General features: G+C 44.4%; 1 protein-coding gene across 12 annotated transcripts in view; it reads left to right on the top strand.

Annotated features, from left to right (window-relative positions):
* STAT3 (signal transducer and activator of transcription 3) overlaps positions 1 to 19,954 on the top strand; it is an 83,741-nt gene that overhangs the window by 37,141 nt on the left and 26,646 nt on the right. For 4 of the 12 annotated variants that reach the window (XM_009190673.2, XM_009190669.2, XM_009190671.2 and 1 more), the window contains exons 2-4: positions 10,425 to 10,556; positions 12,215 to 12,359; positions 13,576 to 13,674. In XM_009190673.2, coding sequence (XP_009188937.1) covers positions 10,425 to 10,556; positions 12,215 to 12,359; positions 13,576 to 13,674 — 376 coding nt within the window. Of the gene's footprint in view, positions 1 to 10,405; positions 10,557 to 12,214; positions 12,360 to 13,575; positions 13,675 to 19,954 lie in introns of all 12 variants that reach the window. The other 8 variants (XM_031657620.1, XM_003913069.4, XM_031657619.1 and 5 more) reach the window with 2 other exon arrangements.

Below are 19,954 nucleotides of genomic sequence, written 5' to 3'. Positions count from 1 at the left end.
TGTAATTGAACATTACAGTAATTATAGTAATTTGTTTCAGATTGGGCACTCAAGTGTTAATATTTTGTCTCTTTAGGAAATCAAAACTAGATTTATATATAGACTTCTTATTGCAAGTATCTAGTCTTAAATCTTATAAAGGTACTATTTGGACTTAAAACTATGAAGTTATGTGCTTACTATATAAGTGTACTTATTTTGAGTTATCTTTTAAACTTGAAATTCCATTCTTAATGTCCAGAGTAATTATGAATGGTTAAATTATGAATGACTCTTAATAGTTTAAAGGTACAGTATTTATTTATTTAATTAATTTATTTTTTGAGATGGAGTTTCCCTCTTGTCGCCCAGGCTAGAGTGCAGTAGCACCATCTCGGCTCACTGCAACCTCTGCCTCGTGGGGTCAACTGATTCTCCTGCCTCAGCCTCTCAAGTAGCTGGGATTACAGGTGTATATTACCATGTCCAGCTAATTTTTATATTTTTAGTAGAGACAGGCTTTCGCCATGTTGGCTTGGTTGGTCTCGAACTCCTGACCTCAGGTGACCTACCATCCTCGGCCTCCCAAGGATTACAAGCGTGAGCCACCGCACCTGGCCTACAATACTTAAATGTGGATTCTCTGTCATCCATTATGCTGTTTATCCTGTGGTGAAAATTTTATGAAGATTGAATGTTTTTTCTCTAGCATGAATTGCTTTCTCTTACTTTTCTCATTTTTTTCCTTCCTAATCTACTTGCAGATACTTGATTATTTTTAGAACATGGTATGGTGAGAACAAATAAATTGGGGTTTGCAAATCTAAATAAATTATGTGGCCCTCAGTGGGATTAGCAGGACTGTATTGAAAACACCAGCAGAAACAAAATAGTTCTTTTGTGTACTTTAAATAAAAATTTATTTTCAGGCCAGGCGCAGTGGCTCAAACCTGTAATCCCAGCACTTTGGGAGGCTGAGGCAGGCAGATCACCTGAGGTCAGGAGTTTGAGACCAGCCTGGCCAACATGGTGAAGCCCCGTCTCCACTAAAAATACAAAAATTAGCTGGGTATGGTGGCGCACACCTGTAATCCCAGCTACTCCAGAAGCTGAGGCATGAGAATCACTTGAACTTAGGAGATGGAGGTTGCAGTGAGCTGAGATCATGCCACTGCACTCTAGCCTGGGCAACAGAGTGAGATTCTGTCTCAAACAACAACAACAACAACAAAATATCTCTTTTCAGGCCAGGTACCGTGGCTCACACCTATAATCCCAGCACTTTGGGAGGCCATAACAGAAGGTTCACTTGAGACCAGGAGTTTGAGACCAGCTTGGGCAACATAACGAGACATCCTCTCTATTTGAACAAACAAACACAATACTCTTTTCATAGAAAAATGTTTACTACACAATAAACTTTAGAAGAATACGAAGCTGTATTAATGCTATGACTCCAATGTAAAAAAAATACACACACACACACACACACACACATATTCTGAAATAGATTCAAAGGAATTACATAAACATGTCAATTTTTTTTTTCTTTCTTTTTTTCGGAGACAGGGTCTCGCTCTGTCACCCAGGCTGGAGTACAGTGGTGCAATCACAGCTCACTGCAGCCTTGACTTCTTGGCCTCAAGTGATCCTCCCCTGTCAGCCTCCCAAAGTGCTGGGATCACAGGCCACCACACCTGGCAACATGTCAGTTTTTATTCTGGATAGTGGGACAGTGGGGTATGGATGTTTTTATCTTTTATTTTCTTTTTTATATTTTTCTAAATTTTCCACAGTGAACATTATTTTATAATCTTTCAAACATACCTCTTAAAAGGACTGGTTCCTATAGAATGCAGTGCAAGAAATCTTCTGTATTACTTTATACTTTGGTTGCCTTGATCACTGGGCCTTTCCTGGTAGCAAAGAAGAGGTTAGTGTAGGCAGCAGAGAAAACACAAGTATACTCTTATTTAAAATGCATGTCTTTATAATAAAAGCATAGGTGGTACCCAGAGGAAAATCTTGTGACACATTGCAAAGTGGAACAGAAATTATCTTCAGATCACTTTCTGTTCTGGATTATTGTATGAGCCTGATTTTCATCTCTCTTTCCACCTTCCCTCACCCTAGTTGTAAATCCGCTAGTGCATGGATGTGAAGTACAAGTCTTAATTTTAAAAAGTTTTATGAAGCTGTGTAGTAAATCCCTTTTGTAAGTGGTCTTGACTGCGTTTCTCAATATATCTTTTGGTTTCATTAGATTCAGGTATATAAATGAGAACTGTAACTTTGGACAGATTTTTTCAGTCATCTTTACAGTAATAAGTTCCCCATTAGACAATAGTTGTTTGTTTTATGACTTGCTGTTGGTAGGTTATCCCCAAGGGGCTGAGAAATTCCTGTTTTGAAAAGTCCAAAAAGTTTGATGACTTGCTGTTTCATTTTTTTCTTTTCAGTTATAGAAAACAGGATTACACCCACCTTGACTTTGTACAGTAACATCTACTATCTGCTGACTTAACCCGAGTAAATGCTTTGAATTGAGTCCCATATAATGTCCTAAGGCAGCCTATATGGAGTAATGAATTGTCTTCTCTCCTAGGAGAAGAATTGTCTTCTCCCCTATGTTTTCCTACCCAGAATGGTACTTAGCACTCAAGTTGTTACTCAAATATCTTTTCTGTGTTCTGGGTCTCAGTGAAGTAGTTATTAAATCACAGGCTTGGGGAGAACATTTATTCTATGGCATTGAATGAAATGTTGCCCAATTCTAGACCTTCTAATAAAATGTTTTTTAAAACCCACAGGCTTAGAATTATTCCATAGATATGAAGTAAAGTAGTTAGAACTTAGTGGAGTGCTTTAGATTAACTTGTAATTTGAAAAACCAAAATTGAAATTGTGAAATAACATGGGCTCTTTGAGGTCTTTTCCAGTAAAACAGTTATAGTAAAGCTGGTTGGCAGTGATTTTCCTAGACACTTTGGCTGGTCGTCTCCTGTGACTGCTGTTAATTAAATATGGTTTGTAGCTAAGCAGCCTATAAGGAGAAGACTATGGAAGTATTTGCATATTCTCTCCTTGAAAATACTAGCTGGTCTTTGGCTTTAAGTTATACTTTTTTTTTCCCCATGTGGAATAGCTATTAAAGTATTACCTACGGTGATTAGACTAAGAAGTAAAACATAAAATCATTCTTTTCTTTTTTTTTTTTTTTTTTTGAGACAGAGTCTCTCTCTTTTGCCCAGGCTGGAGTGCAATGGCACGACCTCGGCTTACTGCAACTTCTGCCTCCCAGGTTCAAACGATTCTCCTGCCTCAGCCTCCTGAGTAGCTGAGACTACAGGCGCCCACCACCACACCCGGCTGATTTTTGAATTTTTACTAGAGACAGGGTTTCACTATATTGGCCAGGCTGGTCTCAAACTCCTGACCTTGTGATCCGCCCACCTCGGCCTCCCAAAGTGCTCGGATTATAGGTGTTAGCCACCGTGCCCAGCCTGGTGCTTTAATTTTATGGAAAAAACTACTAGCTGGTTTCTGTTTTAAGAAATAACAGGCCTGGGGCGATGGCTTAGGCTTGTAATCCCAGCAGTTTGGGAGGCCAATGCGGGCAGATCACACGGTCAGGAGTTCGAGACCATCCTGGCCAACATAGTGAAACCCCATCTCTACCAAAAATACAAAAATTAGCCGGGTGTGGTGGTGCATGTCTGTAGTCCCAGCTACTCAGGAGGCTGAGGCAGGAGAATCGCTTGAACCTGGGAGGTGGAGGCTGCAGTGAGCTGAGATAGTACCACTGCACTCCAGCCCAGGCGACAGTATGAGACTTCATCTCAAGGAAAAAAAAAAAAAAAAGCTGGGTGCAGTGGCTCATGCCTGTAATCCCAGTACTTTGGGAGGCCGAGGCGGGTGGATCACGAGGTCAGGAGATCGAGACAATCCTGGCTAACACGGTGAAACCCCGTCTCTACTAAAAATATTTTAAAAAATTAGTCGGGTGTGGCGGCGGGCGCCTGTAGTCCCAGCTACTTGGGAGGCTGAGGCAGGAGAATGGCATGAACCCGGGAGGCGGAGCTTGCAGTGAGCCGAGATTGCGCCACTGCACTCCAGCCTGGGCGACTGAGCGAGACTCCGTCTCAAAAAAAAAAAAAGAAATAACAATTATTGTACTACTTACTAGCCCTCCTCTGTCCCCAGCTAAAAATAAGAACAGCAACAACCAAAAAATCCTTAGTTATGTACTGGACATGAATCAGATAATTTTCAGTAACTTACACGTTTTTGGGATATGTTAGTTTGAAAATGCAAATATTCATGCCTGACCCCAGTGTTAATCTGTGAGGGAGCAGGTATAGTGGGATGCTGTGTTATGGTTTAACTTGGATCTTCAGGGAGTAGACTGTGATGCCTCTGCATTTGTATCCAAGACAAATAATTAAATAATCTATTTTTGGCTGGGCATGATGCCTCATGCCTGCAGTCCCAGCACTTTGGGAGGCTGAGGTGGGAGGATCGCTTGAGGCCAGGAGTTCAGGATCCGTCTGGGCAACAAAGTGAGACCTTGTCTTTACAAAAACTACAAAAAATTCGCTGAACACTGCGGCTTGTGCCCCTAGTCCTGGCTACTCGGGTCCCTGAGTTAGGAGGATTGCTTGAGCCCAGGAGTTGGAGGTTACAGTGTTACAGTGATCTGTATTTGCCACTGCACTCTAGCCTGGGTAACAGAGAGAGACCCTGTCTCAAAAAATAAAGTCTGTTTTTAAAATTAATTTTAAACACTGGAGTTTATTACAAAAAGCAGATGGTTCTTTTTTTAAATCTTTTTTTTTTTTTTTTTTAGGAGAACCACCCCTTTTTGGCTACATTGTCTAGGGTAGCAGTGTTCAATAAAAATAAGATCCAAGTCACATATGTAATGTTAAGTTTTCTTTTCTTTTCTCTTCTTTCTTTTTTATTTTTTTCTTTTTTATTTTTTTGTCTTTTGGAGTCTCACTGTGTTGCCCAGGCTGGAGTGCAGTGGCACGATTTCGGCCCACTGCAACCTCTGCCTCCCGGATTCAAGTAATTCTCCTGCCTCAGCCTCCCAAGTAGCTGGGACTACAGGCATGCGCCACCATACCCAGCTAATTTTTGTATTTTTAGTAGAGATGGAGCTTTGCCATGTTGGCCAGTCTGGTCTCAAACTCATGACCTCGGGTGATCCACATGCCTTGGCCTCCCTAAGTGCTGGGATTACAGGCATGAACCACCACTCCCTGCCAATGTTAAGTTTTCTAGTAGCCACATTAAAAGAAGTAAAAAGAAATCGGTGAAGTTAATTTTAATAATATATTTTATTTAACGCAGTATATCTAAAATATTATCATTTCAACACGAACAAGATACTTTACATTCTTTTGTTTTTCAGTACGTCCTCAGAATCCAGTGTGTATTTTATATTGATAGCATATTTCAGTTTGAAGCAGCCACATTTCAAGTGCTCAGTAACTACATGTGGCTAGTGACTCCATACTGGACTCTGTAGGTTTAGAGTTTCAGGTTTCAGTAAATTTGTATGCAATAGAATCTTCATAAATTGGCGTATTATGCAGGTTTCTTTGTATGCACATCAGTTCTTGCATAGCATAAGTCAGTTCATGATGCTTTTAGTCTGTGAGGCAGATTTTTTTTTTTTGAGACAAAGTCTCGCTCTGTCACCCGGGCTGGAGTGCAGAGGCGCAGTCTTGGCTCACTGCAACCTCCATGTGAGGCAGATTTTAACTTGGCCCTAATGCAAATATTGTAAGAGAGATCTAATGGCCTTTGATTTTTTTACGGAGGGCAATCAATACATGCCACGGTTACAATGCTTCAGCATATAGCATGCACGTCAGCCACTGCTTTTACTCCAGCTAGTGCTTAGTGTACCTGTACCACTGCCCAGGCAGCATCTGTCCTGTGGCAGGTGAATCTTAGGGTGGAAGATGGCAAGTAATATTGCTTTTAAAATTATTATTATTTTTTGAGATGGAGTGTCGCTCTGTTGCCTGGGCTGGAGTGCAGTGGTACAGTCTTGGCTCACTACAACCTCCACCTCCCAGGTTCAAGTGATTCTCCTGCCTCAGCCTTCTGAGCAGCTGGGATTACAGGCGGCCACCACCATGCCCGGCTAATTTTTATATTTTTAGTAGAGATGGGGTTTCACTATGTTGGCCAGGCTGGTCTTGAACTCCTGACCTCGTGATCTACCCACCCCAGCCTCCCAAAGTTCTGGGATTACAGGTGTGAGCCACCGTGCCTGGCCTACATTTTAAAATTAATTAATTATAAGCAGGGTCTCACTGTTTTGGCCAGACTGGTCTTGAACTGATAAGAGTTCTGAACTCTTATCAGTTCGAGACCAGCCTAGGCAACATGGTGAAACCCTGTCTCTACTAAAAATATTTAAAAAATTAGCAGGGTGTGGTGGTGCATGCCTATAATCCCAGCTACTTGGGAGGCTGAGGCAGGACAATCGCTTGAACTAGGGAGATGGAGGTTGCAGTGAGTTGAGATTGCGCCACTGCACTCCAGCCTAGGCAACAGAGTGAGACTCCATCTCAAAAAAAAAAAAAAAAAAAATAACATTGTTGGAATATTTAGTTAATTTATAGAAGCATATTGGCCTAATTGGGGCAAATAGCTTATTCTGACATTCTATTTTTTGTTTTTTTTTGCTTTACTGAGTTTTTTTGCCAGTGGAATTTAAGCCCTTGATACATGAGGAGGGAAAATACCTTGGATCTGTGCCGCACATGTAAAGTACACAGGAGATTTAGAAAACTTCCTAGCAAAAAGAGTGTAAAGTATCTCAATAATTTTTGTGGGCTGGACACGGTGGCTCAAGCCTATACTCTCAGCACATTGGGAAGCTGAGATGCATGAGTCTAGGAGTTCGAGACCAGCCTAGGCAACATAATGGGACCCCCGTATCTACAAAAATAATTAACCAGATGTGGTGTGCATCTGTAGTCCCAGTTACTTGAGAGGCTGAAGTGGGAGGATCGTTTGAGCCGGGAAGTTGAGGCTACAGTGAGCTGTGATTGAGCCACTGCACTCCAGCCTGGGTGACAGAGTGCCTGTCTCCAAAAAATAATAATAAGAAGAAGAAGTTTTGGCCGGGCGCGGTGGCTCAAGCCTGTAATCCCAGCACTTTGGGAGGCCGAGACGGGTGGATCACGAGGTCAGGAGATCGAGACCATCCTGGCTAATGCGGTGAAACCCCGTCTCTACTAACAAAAATACAAAAAACTAGCCGGGCGAGGTGGCGGGCGCCTGTAGTCCCAGCTACTCTGGAGGCTGAGGCAGGAGAATGGTGCAAACCCATGAGGCGGAGCTTGCAGTGAGCTGAGATCCGGCCACTGCACTCCAGCCTGGGCGACAGAGCGAGACTCCGTCTCAAAAAAAAAAAAAAAAAAAAAAAAAACAAGAAGAAGAAGTTTTGTATGATCATATGTTGAAATAACATTTTGGATATATTAAACGAAATAAAATACATTATTAAAATTAATTTCACCTGTTTCTTTTAACTTTTTAAATATGGCTACCAGAAAATTTAAAATGCATATGTGGCTTGTCTTCTATTTCTGTTGGATGCTGCTGCCTTAGATTATTAATTATTCAGTGTAAAGACTGCTGGTAGGTACTTCCTGCACTTCCCTGAATATGTGCTTGAGAGCTCCACCAGCCGTCTTCACAGTAGCAAAAGGGGTATTTTGAGTCTGTCCACCAAAGAAGGAGGGAGAAGTGCAGCCCTCTCAGGTTCTGTTAGAAAACCTGATCCCAGGCTGGGCGCGGTGGCTCATGCCTGTAATCCCAGCACTTTGGGAGGCTGAGGTGGGCAGATCACGAGGTCAGGAGATCAAGACCATCCAGGCTAACATGGTGAAACCCCGTCTCTACTAAAAAAAAATACAAAAACTTAACCGGGCGAGGTGGCAGGCGCCTGTAGTCCCAGCTACTCGGGAGGCTGAGGCAGGAGAATGGCGTGAACGTGGGAGGCGGAGCTTGCAGTGAGCCGAGATCCCGCCACTGCACTCCAGCCTGGGTGACAGACACTCTGTCTCAAAAAACAAAAAAACAAAAAAACAAAAACCTGATCCCAAGCCAGGCGTGGTGGCTCACGCCTGTAATCCCAGCACTTTGGGAGGTCGAGGCAGGAGGATTGCTTAAGCCCAGGAGTTCGAGACCAGTCTGGGCAACGTAGCGAGACTCCCAGCTTCTTGGGAGGCTGAGGTAGGAGGATTGCCTGAGCCCAGGAGTTAGAGGTTGCAGGAGTTAGAGGTTCCATGATTGCACCTTTCATTCCATTACATTTGCTGCCTTGAGAACAGAAGACCTGTTGGTTTTGTTGCCAGTTTGCTCAGTCATTTTTATGAAAGAGCCAGTGCTAACTAGGTACTTCTTCGTGCCTTCTCTGAGAGTCAAGAACTCTAGTGTGTTTGCGTGTGTTCAATCTCTCATTAAATGTTCTCACTATCCCAGAGAACCATCTCGTTGGACCTTGGTCTGTATATACCTTCATCTTAGGCTCTGACTTGTAATTATTTTTAGAACAATTTTTTTTTTCTTTTTTTTTTGAGACAGAGTTTTGCTCTTGTTGCCCAGGCTGGAATGCAGTGGTGCGATCTCAGCTCACCTCAATCTCCGCCTCCCGGGTTCAAGCAATTCTCCTGCCTCAGCCTCTGGAGTAGCTGTGATTACAGGCATGTGCCACCATGCCCAGCTAATTTTGTATTTTTAGTAGAGACAGGGTTTCTCCGAGTTGGTCAGGCTGGTCTCGAACTCCCGACCTCAGGTGATCTGCCTGCCTTGGCCTCCCAAAGTGCTGGGATTACAGGCTTAAGCCACTGCCCCTGGCCTAATTTTAGAACTTCTTAAAATGACTTGGCCTCTACTGATATTTCCATGACCCATACTATTCAGAAAGAGGATTATAGGTGATTAGCTGGCTGGGTTTCTCATACCAGAGCATTTCACTGGGGTGTTCCTGAACCTGGGACAATTTTTATGCCTGGCATTTTTCTTTCCTTCTCTGTTATCCCAGACTAAGCAATTTTTAAAATAGTTACTATTTGTTGAGTAGGAGAATCTCAGGCAGATCTTCCTAGATCCTCATTTATACTTTTAAACCTGTAGTCCTGGAATTAGCTCTCTGTCCCCCCACCCCAAACATCCACTTTCTACATTTTGGCCACAGTACAGGTTTACTGTGTATAACTAAAAGGGCTGTGGAGTAGAAAGAAAGGAACCGACATTTGCTGGGCATCTGTTGTGTGCCGTGCACTGAGCTGGATGCTGTAGGAATATCTCAATACCCCTGAGGAGTGGGAAATATTATCTCTATTTTATAGATAAGGGAATGGAAATCTGGGAGTTTAGTAATTTTTAAATTTCACACACCTCTGGTAGATAATGGATTATAGAACCTGGCATAATAGCCACTTGTCATCCCAGTGTAAAAGAGATGTGTGGTGGGCCGGGCGCGGTGGCTCAAGCCTGTAATCCCTGAACTTTGGGAGGCTGAGACGGGCGGATCACAAGGTCAGGAGATCGAGACCATCCTGGCTAACATGGTGAAACCCCGTCTCTACTAAAAAAATACAAAAAACTAGCCGGGCGTGGTGGCGGGCAACTGTAGTCCCAGCTACCCGGAGGCTGAGGCAGGAGAATGGTGTGAACCTGGGAGGCGGAGCTTGCAGTGAGCTGAGATCCAGCCACTGCACTCCAACCTGGGTGACAGAGCGAGACTCTGTCTCAAAAAAAAAAAAAAAAAAAAGAGATGTGTGGCCAGATGCGGTGGCTCACATATGTAATCCCAGCACTTTGGGAAGCCGAGGCAGGAGGATGACTTGAGCCCAGGAGTTCAAGACCAGCCTGGGCATGTTTTGTTTGTCTCACAAAACATGTTGTAAAAAACGAGCGTGGCATGGTGGTATGTGCCTATAGTCCCAGCTCCTTGGGATGCTGAGGTGGGAGGATCTCTTGAGCCCACGATCATGCCATTGCACTCTAGCCTGGGCCACAGAGCAAGACTCTGTCTTTAAAAAATAAGAAAAAAAAAAAGCTGTGATTATCCCAAGATGGAGATTGTGAATGTGTTTGTATTGTTCTAAACTGGGAGAAACAGGCTGGGTGTGTTGGCTCATGCCTGTAATCTCAGCACTTTGGGAGGCCGAGGTGGGAGATCACTTGAGTCCAGGAGTTCAAGGCCAGCCTGGGCAACATGGTGAAGACCTCATCTCTAGTTTTTAAAAATAAACTGGGAGAAAGAAGCAGGGTCCTCCCCAGAACATCTTTATCCCTAGTCATAGACCTGATACCTGTGTTGGGCAATGGCTACTTCTAGATTATTTACCCCTACTGGGACTTGTGGTGACCATATGCACACTTTGGTTTACAGTTGGGACCCCTGATTTTAGCAGGATGGCCCAATGGAATCAGCTACAGCAGCTTGACACACGGTACCTGGAGCAGCTCCATCAGCTCTACAGTGACAGCTTCCCAATGGAGCTGCGGCAGTTTCTGGCCCCTTGGATCGAGAGTCAAGATTGGTAAGTCCTTAAGAGACTCTCTACATTGTTAGGTTTCGGTTTGAGTCAAGAGACATGAACTCTTAATGTCATGCTTTGCTGTTTAATTAAAAAATTTATGGGTACAGGTGATGGGGAAAATGAGATCAGGAGATAAAGTGACACCCTTTGGTCTTGTAAAGCATTTTTTATATTAGAAGGGCATGTGGGCAACTGTCTTTGACACATTGGAACTGCCTGTATGGTGGTAGATGTCTTGAAGGTTGATTTGGACCTCATTTACTTGGGCACATCCTCTGTATATTCTGATAATCCAGCGATGTGGTAGATATATTTTTTCTTTGAATGTGAGTTCTGTCATAGCTAGAACTTTGGGTTGATACTTGTAATTCCCCTTTAGTTAAAGGAAGGAGCCACAGGGGTGTATTAGTCTGTTCTCAGCTTGCTGTAAAGAAATACCTGAGATTGGGTAATTTATAAAAAAAGAGGTTTAATTGGCTCATAGTTCTGCAGGCTGTATAGGAAGCATAGCAGCATCCACTGCCAGGGAGGCCTCAGCAAGCTTCCAATCATGGCGGAAGGCAGAGTGGGAGCAGGCAGGTCACATGGCCAGAGCAAGAGCAAGAGAGCAAGGGGGAGGCGCCACACACTTTTAAACGATCAGATCGCACAAGAACTCACTGTCTCGAGGACAGTATCAACAGGGATGGTGCTAAACCATTCGTGAGAAACCTACCCCCATGATCCAGTCACCCTCCACCAGGCCCCACCTCCAACAGTGGGGGTTACATTTCAGTATGAGATTCGGGCAGAGATGTAGATCCAAACTAGATCACAGGATAAGGGAAATAGATTCCATTCATAGAGGAGATAATGGCACAGAAGTCCAGCAACTATTTCCTTCACTTTAATATGCTCAGGCTCACCTACTGATTTTGGTTTAATTCAGGCCAGTGTTAATATGACCTGGTTTTTCCAGAATGCATATCCTGATTTGGTGAAGGGCCAGGAGGTGATTCCCAGATGCTGGAGATAGGCCATCCCAGCCTGGGATTACTTATTTATACTAATAAATCTGACCAGAGTTAATTGAGAGTTTAAAGAAAAACAGCATAGCTATCTACTTTGCTCAAATATTTTACAAATACAGATTATGAGAGTGGATAATATCTAGGATAATTGTTTTTTTGTTTTGTTGTGGGTTTTTGTTGTTTTTTTTTTTTTTTGAAACAGAGTCTAGCTCTAGCCCAGGCAGGAGTGCAGTGGCACAATTTCACTCACTCTTGGGTTCAAGCGATTCTCCTGCCTCAGCCTCCCGAGTAGCTGGGATTACAGGTGCTCACCACCACACCCGGCTAATTTTTGATTTTTAGTAGAGACAGGGTTTCACCATGCTGGCTTGTTTGGTCTGGAACTGCTGACCTCAGGTGATCCGCCAGCCTCGGCCTCCCAAAGTGCTGGGATTACAGGCGTGAGCCACCGTGCCCGGCCTGAAATAATTATTAACAATTATTAAATTGATGGCATTTGATTGCTGAGCAAGAAGAATCTAAAATGATGAATGGGTTATAGCATCAGGTTTGCTTTATTTTTTTTTTCCTCTTTCTTGATGGTGATTTCTATGTTTGTGTGTATGTGTCGGCTTCAGAGCCATTCTTTATCATTCTTCCTTTTCCTAGGGCATATGCGGCCAGCAAAGAATCACATGCCACTTTGGTGTTTCATAATCTCCTGGGCGAGATTGACCAGCAGTATAGCCGCTTCCTGCAAGAGTCGAATGTTCTCTATCAGCACAATCTACGAAGAATCAAGCAGTTTCTTCAGGTATGATGAGAAACTGAGGACAAGGAGAAACAGGACCCGTAGAGTCGGGTGTTAGCGTTCTTTCCTGGAAGCATTTCTTTTCTCATTTGGCTAAATAACGAGAATCTTATCTTGTATTTTCAATTACAGGAGAAGTAATTAGCCCTTTCTCAAAGCTCTGTATACTTACCCGTGAGCATCATTACCTGAGAATCACTTCTCTTGTCATAGTTGAAGTAATAAAGTGATTGTTTTGTTTTTTTTTTTTTGAGACGGAGTCTCGCTCTGTCGCCCAGGCTGGAGTGCAGTGGCATGATCTCGGCTCACCGCCAGCTCCACCTCCCGGGTTCATGCTATTCTCCTGCTTCAGCCTCCCAAGTAGCTGGGACTACAGGCGCCCGCCACCATGCCTGGTTAATTTTTTGTATTTTTAGTAGAGACGGGGTTTCATCGTGTTAGCCAGGATGATCTCGATCTCCTGATCTCGTGATCCACCCACCTCGGCCTCCCAAAGTGCTGGAATTACAGGCATGAGCTACCATGCCTGACCATAAAGTGATTGTTACATTAATCATACATGTTAGCATGTTAACCGGGTCCACTGATAGGAAGATGACTCTCACTGTTAACATGTTAAAGGTTTGACCGTAATGGGATACTTCTTGAATAAGTCAGTTGCTTCCCTGCAAGAGCAGGATAGCATACTGTGTAAAGACTCAGACAAGGCCAGGCATGGTGGCTCACGCCTGTAATCCCAACACCTTAGGAGGTTGAGGTGGGAGGATTGCTTGAGCCCGGGAGTTTGAGACCAGCCTGGGCAGCATAACGAGACACCATCTCTACAGAATTTTTTTTTCAAAAACTAGCCAGTTGTGGTGGCATATACCTGTAGTCTTAACTACTTAGAAGGCTGAGGTGAGAAAATCACTTGAGCCTGGGAGGTCGAAGCTGCAGTAAGCTGTGATTGCGCCACTGCACTCCAGCCTGGTGGACAGAGTGAGACCCAGTCTCAAAAAAAAAAAGACTCAGGCTAGTGTGCCTTCTGTTACAGAAATAGTAACGACCTCCCCTTCGCCCACCCACAGAGAGCCTTCACCCAGGCTCTGAAGCCTTTGTTCTGTTCTTTCCTAGAGTAAATGCTTTCCTTGATGAACACATTAGTTTTAAGGTGCCGCAGTTCAGTCCACATCTCCATGGTCTGCTACTGATTTTCATTCTCTTTCTCTCCTACTTACAGAGCAGGTATCTTGAGAAGCCAATGGAGATTGCCCGGATTGTGGCCCGGTGCCTGTGGGAAGAGTCACGCCTCCTACAGACTGCAGCCACTGCGGCCCAGGTGAGACCTGAGACAAAACAAATCCCTGGTCTGGGAGGAATGGAAAATCAAACAACTTTATAATGAGATAAATTATTAGATCTACTAAAAAAGAAAGAAAATAAATTAAATAGATCAATAATCATAAAAATACATCGAAAAACTCTTAAAAAAAAGAAAGTTCCACCCCCCAAAATACATTGAAAAAACTCTACAAAAAGAAAGTTCCACCAAAAGAATCCAACAGACCCACTGGTTTGACAAACTTTTTTTTTTTTTTTTTTTTTTTTTGAGACGGAGTTTTGCTCCTGTTACCCAGGCTGGAGTGCAATGGCGCGATCTCGGCTCTCCACCTCCAGGGTTCAAGTGATTCTCCTGCCTCAGTCTCCTGAGTAGCTGGGATTATAGGCATGCGCCACCACACCTGGCTAATTTTGTATTTTTAGTAGAGACGGGGTTTCTCCATGTTGGAGACCTCCCGACCTCAGGTGATCCGCCCACCTCGGCCTCCCAAAGTGCTGAGATTACAGGCGTGAGCCACCATGCCCGGCTTGTTCTGACAAACTTTCATAGTACAGATTATTCCAATATCATTCAAACGTTTCCAAAGTATAGGAAAACAAGAGATGTTTCCAGCTTATTTTATAAGGCTGGAAAAATCCTCATATCAAAACCTAAAAAACAGCCAGGAGTAGTGGCTCACACCTGTAATCTCAGCACTTTGGGAGGCTGAGACAGGCAGATTGCTGAGCCTCAGAAGTTCAAGACCAGCTGGGGCAACATAGCGAGACCTCATCTCTATTTTTTTCTTTTTTTTTTTGAGACAGAGTCTTGCTCTGTCGCCCAGGCTGGAGTGTAGTGGCGCCATCTTGGCTCACTGCAACCTCCGCCTCCCAGGTTCAAGTGATTCTCTTGTCTCAGCCTCCCGAGTAGCTGGACTACAGGTGTGTGCCACCACGCCTGGCTAATTTTTTGTATTTTTTTTAGTAGAGACGAAGTTTCACTTTGTTAGACAGGATGGTCTTGATCTCCTGACCTCATGATCCACCTGCTGCGGCCTCCCAAAGTGCTGGGATTACAGGTGTGAGCCACCACGCCTGGCTTAATTAAGCATGATGCACAGTAGTGAAACACTATTCTTAGTAAAACTGCGAAAGATAAGGATGTCTTTTACTCTTGATACTTTCCTGAAGGATCCAGCCTATCCAAAAAAAAAAAAAAAGAAATGAGGGTACAAATATTGGAAAGCAAGGGACAGAATTCTTATTATTTACAGATAGACAGGTCTTCCTAGAAGATCCAAGAGAAACAAAACTAACAATAACAATTAGAACTAGCAAGGTTTAGAAAGGCTATTGCATACAAGATAAATATTTTCAGAATCTGCAGTTCCTCTATACGGTGGCATTAGTAACCTATTAGAAGATGTAATGAAAGTAAAGATCTGGGCCAGGCAATGGTGTCTCACACCTGTAATCCCAGCACTTTGGGAGGCCATGGTGGGTGGATCCACGAGATCAAGAGATTGAGACCATCCTGGCCGACATGGTGAAACCCCATCTCTACTAAAATACAAAATTAGCCCCTGGGCATGGTGAGCCTGGCCTGTAGTCCCAGCTACTCCAGGAAGCTGAGGCAGGAGAATGCAGCTTGAACCTGGGAGGCAGGAGTTGCAGTGAGCTGAAGATCATGCCACTGCACTCCAGCCTGGGGCTGACAGAAGTGAGACTTGTCAAAAAAAAAAAAAGGCGGTAGCGGTGGCTCAAGCCTGTAATCCCAACACTTTGGGAGGCGAGGCAGGCCGGATCCGCGAGGTCAGCAGGTCGAGACCATCCTGGCTAACTTTCTGGTGAAACCCGTCTTTACTAAAAATACAAAAACTAGCCAAGCTGAGGGTGGTGAGCCTGTAGTCCCAGCTACTCAGGAGGCTGAGGCAGGAGAGTAAGTAAACCGGGGCTGGGAGCTTGCAGTGAGCTGAATCCGGCCACTGCACCTCCAGCCTGGGCCACAGTGAGACTCTGTCTCAAAAAAAAAAAAAAGAGCAAAGATCTGATTCATAATAGTAAAATGAAATGTATGCAATTTGCATATACTATTGGTATGTATGGGAAAATATCTGGAAACATACATACTAAATCATTAAAGTAGGTGGTCATAGGAGACTTTTTTACCTTCTGTGAGGGGTTTTACTTTCTTTAATATCCTATAATCAGGGACATTTTTTCTTTTTCTCCCTGACCCCCTGCTTTTTAAAAAATTGTGGTGAAATACACATAACATTACATTTCAAATTTACCATTGTAACCTTTTGTTTTTTGAGACAGTCTCACTCTGTCACCCAGGCTGTAGTGCAGCGGTGTGATCACAGCTCACTGCAGCCTCAACCATCTGGACCCTTGTGATCCTCCTGCCTCAGCCTTATGAGTAGCTGGGACTACAGGCATATGCCACCATGCCCAACTAATTTTTTTTTTTGGTAGAGGTGGGCTCTTGCTGTGTTTCCCAGGCTGGTGTTGAACTCCTGGGCTCATCAACTGATGAGAGAGAGCTCTCCAGGCAGAAAGAAGATCATGTTCAAAGACAGAAACAGAAACATGTATTCTTGGGAGAAGTATGGAAAGTTCGGCATCTGATTGGGTCGGGAAGATGAGCTAGTCAAGGCTCATGATGATGTTTTAATTAGTCATGCCAAGCAATGGGGCTCTGGAAGAGCAGTTTACCACAAGGAGCCAACTGCTTTGATATGAACCCACAGCCCTGCCACTTGCTCTGTAACCTTAAGTAAACAATTTTTACTCTCTCTGTTCCTCCAGTGGGAGTGATAATTATACCTTCTTCATAGAATTCATATATGTAAAATGCTTAGAACAGTATCTGACACATAAATGCAAAACAATTTAACTGCTTTCTGCTGCTGCTGACATCACTATCATCACCCTCACCATTACTGTAGGAAATGGGGACCCAGTGAAGAATGTTTTGTATTTTTGGTAGAGATGGGGTTTCACCATGTTGACCAGGCTGGTCTCGAACTCCTGACCTCAGGTGATCCGCCCACCTCGGTCTCCCAAAGTGCTGGGATCACAGGCATGAGCCACTGTGCCCAGCCCCAGTGAGGAATTTTAAGCAGAAAACTGATATGCTCAGGTGTGAGTGAGGTGGTAGATAACACTTACTGTGCAGTGCCCTTTAGCCCAAGAGGTTAGCATACAGGCACTTGCCCAGGCAGCACTAGGATTTTCTGTTACGGAAAACCTTTGTATTTTATCCTGCTCCACAATATAAAAATATGTGGTTTAAGTCAATTTGGATAGAGACTCCAACTTACCATGGGAGGTAGGAAAGCCAAAGGTATCCCAAGGATGTTTTCAATTGGATGGATTAGGGGTCTGCAAACTGTGACCGTGGCCCAAATCCAGCCTGCTGCTGTTTTGTAAATGAGGTTTTTTCAGAACCCAGCCACACTCGGTTATTTATGCATTATCTGTGGCTGCTTTTGTGCTGCAGTGGCAGGGCTATTTGTGGCAGGGACTATATGACCCAGGAAGCCAAAAATATTTACCTTCTGTCCCTTAGAGAAAAAGTTTGCAACCCCTGATACGAAGCTGTAAGTTGGATATTTGTGGCCTCAACCCAGGCCTCACTGCTATTTTTTCTGTTTATGATATCTGGCATGCTCTTAAGTGTCTAGAATGGGTTAAAGATAGAAGAATGGATGTAATCCCTGCTACCAGGGGCTGTCAGGCTAGTTGGGATTGTAAGTACACAAACACTCAAAGTGAGAAAAACACAGAAGAGGATGTGTGTCATTTTGTCTAAGGAAGTTGAATAAGATTTTGCAGGAAAGGAAACATTTGAACTGAATTTGAAGGTGAGTGAGTTCAGGTGTGTTTGGGCTAAAGCCCAGGCCAGGCTGAGTGGATAGCGGGTGGGGAGGGAGTGTGGAAACACATTGCATGCAGGAAAGAGTGGGGAGTTTGGGGCGACCGAAGCACAGGGAGGGAAAGTTTAAGTTATCAATTGTGTGAAACAGCTTTCTGTGTTGGCCTGAGATGTTTACAGCTGGAAGCAGTGGGGAGTCAGTGAAGTTTTTTACAAAGGTATTAGAGGTGGGTTTCTGTGGGTGATCATCAATCACATGTTTTCCCCCTTTAAGTGTAGTCCTACTTGAGAAATAGACATGGGAGTGGAATGAAGATTAAAACATCAGCTGTATAGGTAAAACTAGAATGGAAAGTGTGGCTTGAGCTGGTAACCATAGGGGCTTTCCGATGCCTGTGCCCTGAGTTAGATCTTGGTGTGGAGAGAGCCTGGGTGTGCAGAGCAGCACCCTCACGCCACCCCAGCCATCCATATGGAGCTTCAGCCGCCATAGACCAACATTCACTGAAGGCAGAGGGATAGGCCTCTAGACCTGCTTCTAGCAACCAGGCTGCTGCTCTTGCTTGTGGTGGGCCCTAGTAAGGCAAGAGTGAGAGGAGGGAGGCACCAGCTTGGTGCTGGATTCTTTGAAGATCTGTGTGTGCACAGAGTCTTTCTCTCCATCTTACCAATCAGGTGAGTCACTGTCACTGTGGGAAGTAGTAGGGGTAGGGGCATGGGTCACCTTCCCAAAACTTCTAAGAAGTTTGTATTCTTTTTTTTTTTTTTTTTTTTTTTTGAGACAGAGTCTCACTCTGTCCCCCTGGCTGGAGTGCAGTGGCCGGATCTCAGCTCACTGCAAGCTCCGCCTCCCGGGTTCAGGCCATTCTCCTGCCTCAGCCTCCCGAGTAGCTGGGACTATAGGCGCCCGCCACCTCGCCCGGCTAGTTTTTTTTTGTATTTTTTAGTAGAGACGGGGTTTCATTGTGTTAGCCAGGATGGTCTCGATCTCCTGACCTCGTGATCCGCCCGTCTCGGCCTCCCAAAGTGCTGGGATTACAGGCTTGAGCCACCGCGCCCGGCCTAAGAAGTTTGTATTCTATGGGCTTGGATAGGGACCATGGGAAAGGAAGAGAATGGTTGCCCATAAAACTGGCTCTAGTGCAGCCTCAAACTTCTGGACATAAGTGATCCTCCCACCTCAGCCTCCCAAGTAGCTAGTACGTATATGCCACCACACCCAGCTAATTTAAAAAAAAATTTTTTTTTTTTTTTGATTGAGATGGGGTCTCTCTCTATGTTCCCTGAGCCGGTCTCAAACTCCCAGCCTCAAGTGATCCTCCTGCCTTGGTTCCCAAAGTGCTGGGATTATAGGTGGGAGCCACCATGCCCAGCCCAAACCTGTAATTTTTTTTTTTTTTTTTTTTGAGATGGAGTTTCACTCTTGTTGCCCAGGCTGGGGTGCAGTGGCACAGTCTTGGCTCAACACAACTTCCACCTCCCGGGTTCAAGCAATTCTCCTGCCTCAGCCTCCCAAGTAGCTGGGATTACAGGCACGCGCCACCACGCTCAGCTAACTTTGTATTTTTAGTAGAGACGGGGTTTCTCCATGTTGGTCAGGCTGGTCTCAAACTCCAAACCTCAGGTAATCCACCCGCCTTGGCCTCCCAAAGTGCTGGGATTACAGGCATGAGCCACTGCACTTGGCACAAACCTGTAATTTTTTTTTTTTTTTTTTTTTGAGGCGGAGTCTCACTCTGTCGCCCAGGCTGGAGTGCGGTGGCGTGATCTCGGCTCACTGCAAGCTCCGCCTTCCAGGTTCACGCCATTCTCCTGCCTCAGCCTCTAGAGTAGTTGGGACTACAGGCGCCCGCCACCACGCCCGGCTAGTTTTTTGTATTTTTAGTAGAGACGGGGTTTCACCGTGTTAGCCAGGATGGTCTTGATCCCCTGACCTCGTGATCCGCCCACCTCGGCCTCCCAAAGTTCAGGGATTACAGGCGTGAGCCACCGCGCCCGGCCACAAACCTGTAATTTTTAAGTTTCATATGCTATTTTTTTTTTTATTTCTTTAATTAATTAATTCATTCATTCGAGATGGGGCCTTACTATGTTGACTAGGCTAGTTTTGAATTCCTGGCCTCAAACAGTCCTGCCACTTCAGCCTTCCCAAGTGCTGAGATTATAGGTATGAGCTGCTACATCTGGTCTTCTTTCTTCTTTTTCTTTTTCCGTGTGCTATTTGACCTTTTCCAAGGTACCAGCCTCCCCTTCTCCCTGAGATATCTTTTGATATGGAATTTCATCCCTAGGGCAGGACTTTTTTTTATTATCCCTCAGAAATATACTGGACACCACGTTTAAGTAGACATCCAACATCTGCTATCATAAATTGTTCTGAATTTTTTGACATGCTTGCCCATAAGCTTTTCGAAGGCAT

This window comes from Papio anubis, chromosome 17, assembly GCF_008728515.1.
Source record: "Papio anubis isolate 15944 chromosome 17, Panubis1.0, whole genome shotgun sequence".
In the NCBI taxonomy this organism is placed as follows: domain Eukaryota; kingdom Metazoa; phylum Chordata; class Mammalia; order Primates; family Cercopithecidae; genus Papio; species Papio anubis.
This window is presented reverse-complemented; position numbering and strand designations above follow the sequence as displayed.